The sequence below is a fragment of the Indicator indicator genome, chromosome 1, assembly GCF_027791375.1.
Source record: "Indicator indicator isolate 239-I01 chromosome 1, UM_Iind_1.1, whole genome shotgun sequence".
Lineage (NCBI taxonomy): Eukaryota > Metazoa > Chordata > Aves > Piciformes > Indicatoridae > Indicator > Indicator indicator.
Window position 1 is genome coordinate 19,725,809 of NC_072010.1, and position 10,102 is coordinate 19,735,910.

The following is a 10,102-nucleotide window of genomic DNA, read 5'->3' on the forward strand; positions in this document are numbered from 1 at the left end:
GTGGCATACACATGGAGAAAATTATTCAGCACTCATTTGGAGCCAGGGCAAAAATAGCCCAATATGGAATGGATTTGACTTGATTCAAAGATCTCTCTTATATGGCCACATCTTTTTGTATTTTTAGTTAATATGCCACAGGGTCAACCAGAGATTCTGCTCTGTTTTGCAAACCAGGATATCCTGCACATACTAGTATTTCCAAGGATCCAGTTGCTTTGATTAAATTACATTTTATGCACCTTTATCAGGCTGACATCTGGCAGGAAGGTGGAATGAACACAATACGTGTGGCAAAACTAGAAGAAAAGCACAAATGGGACAGGTGGATAGTTTAAGCACAGACTACGAAGTTCTGACACTAAACAGAAGACGCAGAAATGAAAATATATGGGATATGCTGTCAAAGTCACATTACAGTTGCATCTCTATTTCTTTAGAATGCCACATCAAATCTAAAAAAAATAAGGCTGAAGTCTATAGAAGAGTTCTTTATTAATAATTTCCAATTATTAAAAAAACCTAATTCATTTAGGATATTCAGAGGTTCAGAGAAAAGCATGTAGGAGGTGTTGAGCATTAGTTATTCAAATCAGTGGATCAGGAAAAAACAACGCAATAGGACAACAGGTAAAGGAAGATACAGGCTTAAATGGCCTTGAAGATATTTAAGAGTTGATACAGTGGAAGAACATAATAAACAGGGGGAGAATGAAGCTGCAGAGTTGCTGCTGTTTTAGAACAACCCAATTTCAAGAGATTCATAAATGGTTGACATAATTCAAAGCTAACCATACAAAGACTTACACAGGAGTAATTTTACATGGCTAGCTGTTCTGAGGAAGTCAACCTCTTTGAAGCACAAGAATTTAACTATGTTACCACCTAGTATCAGCAGTCTCCCACATTAAATACATCTGAGAAGTAACACACTGCATCTTGGCATGCTTGGGCAGAAATGAGTAATTTAAAAATGATGCATTAGAGTAACAAAGTATAGAAGAAACAGTTGCAAAATGCTTGGTCATTCCAGAAATCTACATTTAAATCTAATAATTTTTATATTTACATTATGCTTATATTTCTCTAAATGGGTAGAAAACAGCAGGTATTGCAGTAAGTTTCATATAGGCACACATACACTGATAATAATTAAAGACAAAGCAGCACAGAGCAGTTATTTTCAAAGGCTGTCCCTGACATAGGTGTTACCCGATTCACAATGCTATGGGTATGCAGTGTTTCTCAGCTTCAGCCTTTTGAAAATTAACTGACCTAGAAATAATAGTGGGTTTTGTTGTTGTTGTTGTTGGGTTTTTTTAAGTATTTTCATATCCTCTCCTGTTCTCTTCAACCTTCGCCTCCCTGGGGAAATATTTTTAATTGCTTGGATTCAGTTAAAATGAAGAGCACAAGTTTCTCATCAGAAAAAATCCATCTCTTACACTGCAGGGAAGCAGAACACAGCCTCAAACGTCAGAATCTTGTTTACTTAGACTGAAAAAGAAATCTTCAGTGGATTCTACAGATTAAGTTCTTCAGAAACTGCTGATACCATGCAGACACTGCAGTTGTAGTAATACATATATGCACACATGCATCTCTTGGATGAAACCTGATTTCTATGTGTCAATTTGTATATGAGAACTTTCTCAGTCCAGATGGCAGGATGCACTGGTTTTGGCTGGGACAGAGTTAATTTTCTTCACAGTAGCTAGTATGGGCCTATGTTTTGCATTTGTGATGAAAACAGTATTGACAACACAGGGATGTTTTAGTTACATGTGAGTAGGACTTAAACAGAGTCAAGGCCTTTTCTGCTCCTCACACCATCCCACCAGTGAGTGGCTGGGGGTGCCAAAATGTTAGGAGGGGACACAGCTGGGACAGCTGACCCCAGCTGACCAAAGGGATATTCCACACCATATGATGTCATGCTCAGCATATAGAGACAAGGGAAGAAGGAGGAAGGAATGTTAGAAGTGACAGTATTTCTCTTCCCAAGTAACTGTTAACACATGGAGTCCTGCTTTGCTGGTGATGCCTGAACACCTGTGCACTGCAACAGTGTTTTGGGTGATCAGCAGCAGATGCGTCGAGCAGGCAGACAGCAAGCTTACTTTCACTACACATATAGTGAAGCACCTTCTCAAAATGGGAAATTGGGCTCCCTCTCAAGACTGGATAATGAGCCTGCTGCTATGGTAGGATGACACCAAACACCACAATACCACAGCATCTTCAGCCTCTATTTTGGTAATCAGAGGCATTTTAAAATTCAATTCCAATTTTTTCCAGAAAGTTTGGGAATCATTAATACCTAGAAATAAGGACAGGCATTTTCCACCCTAAGCCTCAGCTCCAAGCAATATAAAAATGGCTGCTCTAAGCTACACTCACAAGTAGGTCATGAAGATAGAAAAAATGAAAAAAGTGGAATGTGTTTCATAGGCTGTACATTTGACTTACATAAGGATAAGGCCCAAATTAACACAAACATCTGTAACTTTAAGCAAACAGACTGTCACTCCTAGATTTTGCTAGAGTGAACTGCATTTGTTCCAGCAGTTCTTGATCGTAAAACATCTACTCTGGAGTAGATATATCCATAACAAGGCAGGCTGCAATCCAGCCAGAATTCTTTCCAAAGTCAAATACATGAAAATCCAGGCCTGCACAGCTGTTCATTAAGAGACATAATATGTGAGAAAACCAGCAGGCACAGTCACCAAGAAAGCAACTTGAACGTCTCTTTGGCGTCTCTCCTTGTCTGTTTTAGATAGTGCTGTGCACATGCATCTGCAAGTCACAGAAGACAGCCAGTACCCAAGGAATAAAGAATGCATGTGTTGGAGCCTTATTTACACTTATTTACATCGAGGAAATACACAGACTACACACATGGGACATGGTCAGTCTATAGAGTTGTCACCACCGCTACAAGTAGCTGCTGAGCGAGATTTTCATGCTGTGCCCAGGGGAGCACCAACAAGCTATGGTCTGCTCTACCACGATTGGCCTCACAACTGAAAAGCACTTCTGCTGTGTTTTGTAGCACACAACCTTCAGAGCTCCAGTCTGATCCTCAGTCCCTATCCTCCTGGGCATGACCATTCTGGTTACAGTTTCTCCTTCCAACAGTGGTCTGGAGAGAATTCAGCCAGCATACTGAACATTTCCAGAAAATAAGCACACAGTTGTAAATACTACCATGCATTCAGAAAATGTAGTCACAATAACTTCATTCTTCCCTTGTGCCAATATAACAATACCTGACAATGATAAGTTTTAAATAAAACGAAAGAAAAAGTAGTTTAGGTCCCTTCAGTTTGTCAGATTATGCAACTGAATGCCTGAGTAGACTCTAGCAGTAAGCTCATGCACATGGTGATGGTACACGGAGTAAAGATGAAATTCTCCATTTTTTTTTTCTTTCTGTCAACTTACTTTCAGTTCTGCTGATCAACTAATTTCAAAAAGTCTGTAAAATAATTTTTCTTAACAGTACAGCACTAAAAAATAACATAAAAAAGGATAGCCATTACTTGGTACATTTGGCCATGCTTTAGGGTGAGGAAAAAAAAAAAAACCAACAAAAACAAAACACTAAACCCAAACCAAAACCCACTCTATACATAGCAAATACCTGTATATCACATAATACCATGAGAAGTAGTCATGATCTTTTATTTGCATTCTACTAATATTCAATTAACAGCTTTATCATAAGCTTTTATTTAGTTTAGCAACCATCAGAAAAGCATTCCTATCTTGAATTACACGAGTTCCAAATGCACATCTTGGAATACCCCTAAGGACTGCAGCATGCAAAAGCCTGGCATCCAGTCCTTCTACTGAAAAGGTAGTGTCATTCCAATTTTTTGAGGAAAAAAACCCCAACCAAACAGACAAAAAAAACACTAACCAAAAAAACCCACTTCCTCCCATGCAGAGATGTTATTTTTCAGTCTCAGCATAAAATCACACTGGTTCCTCTCAGATACAAGCTGAAAAGAACTGCAGAGATTTAGGTTTATAATAATGGGGAGAAAAAAAGCAAAAGGAACAGTTACACCCTACTATTGTGATATCAACTTCCTGTTACAATAATGGCAATCTTTACTTGTGGTCACAAGAGCTTTTTCTCTTCAAAGTTAATGCTTATGCTGAAGTTTTAGTTACTGTGATAAAGCCATTTCCTTTATTAAAAAAAAAAAAAATCCACAGCTCAACCTTCTCCTGGCAATTAAATTTTAATAAATAAAATTTAAGTACCCAATGTAAGCTTAATTCTGCACCCTCTTAAAGCAATGCCCCTTTTAAAACTTTTATATTGACTCTCAAGCTTCTGGAATGTTATCTGATGTGAGGACTAAGGAAGCATTAGTTTAACACAACTCAAAGACTTAGAATTATCCACAGTTGAAGTCTGGCATCTGATTCCTGTTCTATCATTTCAAACACAATCCTACTACCAAACTGCAATTTATTCTACAGTTTACCAAAGAAGAAAGGAGACTAACAAGAATAAAGAGCAGAGTTTAAAATACACTGCCCACCTGTCAAGAAGCTATAGCTTGTCCTGTGTAGAAGCACAGCCAATCACCTACTGCCAACAGATAGACTCATTACTGCAAAAACGCAAGTGTAAAGACAAAATTATTTTTTCTTTCTTCTGCAGGATGGGCATACTCCAAGACACATGCATGCAGAACAAAGCCAAGAGATCTTCCCATTGCATGAATTTTGTCACAACAGAGATTTAATTCACTAAGACAGCATCATCAAGAAAGGAAAGCAATAAAAGAAGGCAGGAGACAAGAAATAGGATACAAGAGAGGTGTTGGCAGGGATCAGCTCAAGAGCCCTGAGTCTTGCTTTCAGCCCCTGGAAAGCTACAACTCACTTTTTTTCTGAAATAGCTAAGAACTGAAATGACCTAAGGGGCTAACTTCAGGTGTATCAGAGAAGCTTGGAAGAAAATAAAAAAACAAAACCAAAATTATAGAAGGTTATGAAGCAAGCTCTCAAGACACCTAGCAAAGAGAAGACAGAGTGAACAGGTTAAGTTGTTCACTTGAACACACAAGAGACTATTGGCCTGAATTATAAAATCTACTTCAGTTGCTAAAATAAGATCCTTCTCCTTGCAGTCAGTGAGTGCCCTCATTTGAAGGCCCGTTTTTTTCTCCTTGTAACCCAAGAATACTTACATCCTCCTAACCTGCAACTTAGTTTGTGATATTTCTTGCCACCTTTAATACATCCCACAGAACAACCTAGGCAATCTCATGAAGGGCTTAGTCTTCAGTCATTTTTCATTAACAAAACAATCTGGATCCAAAACACCCAGAAGATGACAAAGATGTTCATCCTGGAAGTTTTGGTGAATAGCTGGGCGAGTAGAACTCTTAGCACACATAAAGTTTACCCAAGCAAAAGATAAAATTTTGTTACAGGACAAGCCAATGTTATGAAACTAATTCCCCCATCTGCTCAGGGCTATTGCAAAATTTGCTGCCCTTCACCTTAAAGGCAAGCTGACTTTTTAGACTTGTCCTCTTAACAAAAACATTGCAATACATATTTCACTACAAGCAAAACTAGAGTCATGAATTATCTGCTACCAAACCAAAACATTGCATTGTATCTGTGTCTTCTTATCACTCCAACAATAGGATGTGAAGTTATATGGCTTAGTAACATATTGCCAGATGGCACATGGATTATATGTGACCAAGCACAACCTACACAGAAAAACTAGAATGCTAGTTCCACATATGAAATATAAAAAGGACCTTCTGTCCAATCTCTGTTCGGCATAGCAGAATTTCCCTCCCTTAAAGAAGTGCAAACGTTTGTTCAAATTGAAATAAACACTGTATTCCTTGTTCTCAAGTATCCCAACATCAAGCAACAATCCTAGATCAGGGCAGAATCTTTGCCAAATGGGTTGAATAGAAAAGATGGAATCTGTGATGAAGAGATAGAAAGAATCCTGGAATGCAGGAAGAAGGAATTAGAAACAAACCCAAACCAAACAACAAAACCCATCCCATTTCTACAAAGTGAATACCATGAACTCAGTGTAACACAGATGACAAGATGGTCAGCTTGATATTCTTAGACACATTACAGTGCCTACAAACACCATTCCAGTTCCTTGAAAGACACTATAATTAGTGTTCAAAGGACAGATCTGCCCCTTTAGAATGTTCTGATATTGGCACAGGTGCAGTGTGCATGCTTTTTTTACAGAGATATTTATAAAAGCCTCTGGAAAAAATGAAGTGTAAGGACTTCGCCACTTCACACATTCGCAAAGTTATTCCAGTGTACAGTATATGTTACTGGAGGTACATGGCCTGTAAAAAATCCTAAACCATCACTTTTTTCTTAAAAATAGCTGCCCCAACTATGTCTAGAAATCTTCACCCACAAAAGGAACCCTTGCTCAAAGAAAAGAAGTTTGCTTGAGGGGAAAAAAAAGTGCCAAAAGTGTAATGTTCCACAGTTCATCTAGAACTGCTGAGCCCACTCTAAATTACAATGTCAGAGGCTGGTTTTGCCCTAAGGAACTACAGTAAGTACAGTACAGCCCATTCAGGTTGTTGGAATGCCACTGATCATATGCTCAATTGCATCTATTCATTAGAAAACTTCAATCCACAACAGCAGCTGCATTTATCACCACACCCCAAACACCATCCAGTTGCCCCAGGTGATTCCAGCGGTTTACCAGCCCACAGGACAGACTCTCCATGCTCTTGTCCCTCTGCAGTGACTGCAAGTTACACTTCCAAGACCAAGAAGTTCTATTTACTAAAGCACAGTATATTAGCAGTGCTTTTGGCTTCAAGCTTTTGCAACAAAAAAGGTCAGGTCTTTTGCAGTCATGTTCTACAAATTTCAAAACAGTTTATGCTGCCCTAATTATTTTTGATTGAAACTTACTAAATAATTACTGCTGAAAAGATGACTTAAGCAAACAACAGACAAGTTACTCTATTTGTCTGAGAAGAATTATGACTAATTATGTGTGTAATTTTGTTTTGTATCTCATAAAAAATATGTAATCCTGGCTTCTTTCAGGTCAACAGCAAAGCTCCCATCAAGTTTCATGGGCCAGATTTCACTACAAAACCATAAGCTACACAGTAGCTGAAAAGAAATCCTTGTGAAAGAACACAGGTCATTTAAAAGGACACTGGCAACTTCCTAATCATTTTTTTGAAAGCACTAAAGTTTTCACATGTAACATATGGTGATCTATGAAAGAGACAACAATTTTGTATTTACTTCATTAATTACACTGCATTTTATATAATCATTCCTACAGGAGTACAGAAGATGTCCATGCAATAGGCATTTAAAGGCTTTGATTCACAAGCAGAGACAGGGTAGCTTGGGGTAGCTGATTTACTGCACACCATGCTCTGAAACAGTTTAGCATTTGATTAAAAACAGCTCAGGTACCAGGAGGAAAAGAAGAATCTAGAGGCAGTAATCAAGACTGTCACCCTACTCCATGCCACCCCCAGGACGAGGTACCAGTCACATCATCTCAGTAAAGTCCATTTATTCACAATCCTCCAGGACAGCCAACTTTCATATGGCCGGGACCCACATTAAGAAACTCATCACTTTTAGCTACAAGACTCCACAGACTGCAGCCAAATGTGACACTGCACACCAAACAAACCTAAGGGACAGGGCCAATAATGCAGTCTCCAGAGAACAGGACATAGCTAGTGAGAGAAGCCAAATGCGAGGATGGAATAATCATGGACAGTGAGGGATAAACCCCCAACAAACCAACAACATGCAGCCATGTTTAAATAGGTAGCAAAAATCTCCACATCAGCAAGAACTGAGTCAATTCTCAGTGCTCCATAAGACACAATACCACTGTATGAACATTGAGGTCAAAATAGCTAAAGATATTAAAAGCTTTGCATATAGAGTACATTACATTGCCTCTATTACCAAGGCATTTTAACAGGTGCTTAGGTATTTCTGGTTTATATATTGGTTTAACATTTCTGCTGCTGTAGTGTGCTCAGAGTACTTTCCAAGTTTTCAGTCCAACAAGCCTGTTCTGTGTGTGAACGACTTGTTCATGTAACCTACCAAATGCACATTTCCAATCCAGAATCCAGCTGTGCTCATTTAACCTTGGCTCATATGCACAGGGAGTGTTCTCATTCTAAACAGCTAGGGAAATTTAGAGGGTAGAGTTCTAAAAAACACTGGTTTTTCATGGCATGCTTAATACCAGAGAAATCCAGGGTTCCTCCAGTTAAATAATTCAAGTAGAGCATCTTTGTTCACTGGACTAGGAAGCATTTAGTTGTACTGAAGCATTTCTCACAGGATCTGCAGTCTCCTTTATCTCATATAGCATAAACTCTTTCAAACAGAAATTACAATAATTAATGTCTATAGAGCTCTAGAAATGCAGACTGTTTATAACAATGCCTGATTTAGTTTTGTTATAGAGATTCAGAATGTGACCTTAGGAGAGTCAAAACTCACACTGCCATAAGTGAATGGAAGTTCTGAAATCAAGGAAATTACTCTAAAAGCACTTCAGTTTTAAATCTCCAATTTATGTCAAGGACTTAAAGTGGAAACGTTTCTCATTGTCAACAGCTGCCATTCAATAGCATGGGGAAAAAGGTTATTTCCACAAAAATCAGAATCTGAACCCAAAACAGCATTTCATCTCTGAACAAGCAAAATTTTGAACTATATCTGGACAAAGGTGAAAGTCAATAGCAACACTAGAAGCACATGCAAAATGAATGTAGCTCAACAGAAAAAGACCATGTTCTACACCATATGAATGGGCTTTGAATTAAGAATACATTCTAGCATCAATCTCTGAACTACAAAAGCAAGCACCTTTGTGTCAAGTCCCTTATCTGAGACAGGGCTACCACCTCTTGATAAAAGTAGAGAAGGTGAGGAAGAAAAGGGGTGCACCCAACCACTGCTATTTGCTGGACATCCAGCCTGTTCCACTAGCTTGTGACAAACAGCAAGTAAGCTTCTTCAAAGACCATATACTGTCTCTGCGTTTCTTCTAGTTGCTTCTGACAGCAGACTGAGCTTAGATGAGGTTAACAAAATTCCACCCCATTACTCACAGCTAAGGCTTGTTCCAGTATAAGAGGGTGGGGGAAAAAAAAAAAAAAAAAAAAGAGCTACCCTGTTCACTCTTATATATTAACTAAAGAAATCATAAAAGAATCCTAGAGGTCACCATGACCACCTTTAACATGGCTCTGCTAGTCATACAGCAACATGACTGCCAGAAGAATTGGTGCATTTTGTCAACTGGCAAGCTTGATAACTTCCATCAAAATCATTTTTTTCAGTCCTGAGTATAAACTTTGTTTTGAAGGCAATGATAGTCCCCCCTCCAAACTCATACATACCTGATCGCAACCCGCATTCACCAGTTCCTGGAGCATCTGCCTATTTACTTCAGCAGCTGCTGTAGTGCTTGACTCATTAGCAAAAGGCAGCAAAGAATATCTAATTTCTCGCAGAGCTTTCTGATATGGTCCAAACTTAGGTGTCTGTCTCATCTGCTGCTGCCTTGCAGCATCCTTCCCTATTACAATCTTAGGGTCCAGAGAAGTTTCACTGCCTGGTCCAATAGGCAGTCCCTGACCTGAAGATTTGGATGGTTGCTTTAAACCTTCTCGAATCTCTTGTAACCTTTGTCTGCTGTTTCCAGAATATGTCGTAGCAGGAAAAGTCTTTGGCCTCATTGTTAATCCAGTTTTTTCTGAGCATAAATACAGCTTTATTTTAGGTTTCTATGTTACTTTATTTCAAAGAAGCGTCACTTGATGGTATCAATTTCTTGTAAACATAATTCTTCGAAGAGAAGAAGAAAAGCCAAATTCTCAAGAAATTTTTGCCAATGTTTTATTTCAGCTCACGATCTTCACGTTTTCTACAAAAAATGAAAATCGTTGGAATCGTCATTGTGCAGACTGACTCTGAAACAAAAGAAAATAGAAAGTACATGCAATTAAGTTGATATTGTAAATGCCTTTGAAGGGACAGCACGACATTCAATCAAATAAAA

General features: G+C 38.6%; 1 protein-coding gene across 2 annotated transcripts in view; it reads right to left on the minus strand.

Annotated features, from left to right (window-relative positions):
• LATS2 (large tumor suppressor kinase 2) overlaps positions 1-9,896 on the minus strand; it is a 44,693-nt gene extending 34,797 nt beyond the window's left edge. For both annotated transcript variants that reach the window (XM_054390942.1, XM_054390934.1), the window contains exon 1: positions 9,441-9,896. In XM_054390942.1, coding sequence (XP_054246917.1) covers positions 9,441-9,779 — 339 coding nt within the window. In that variant the 5' untranslated portion in view covers positions 9,780-9,896. The remainder of the gene's footprint in view (positions 1-9,440) is intronic.
• Between the last annotated feature and the right edge of the window lie 206 nt (positions 9,897-10,102).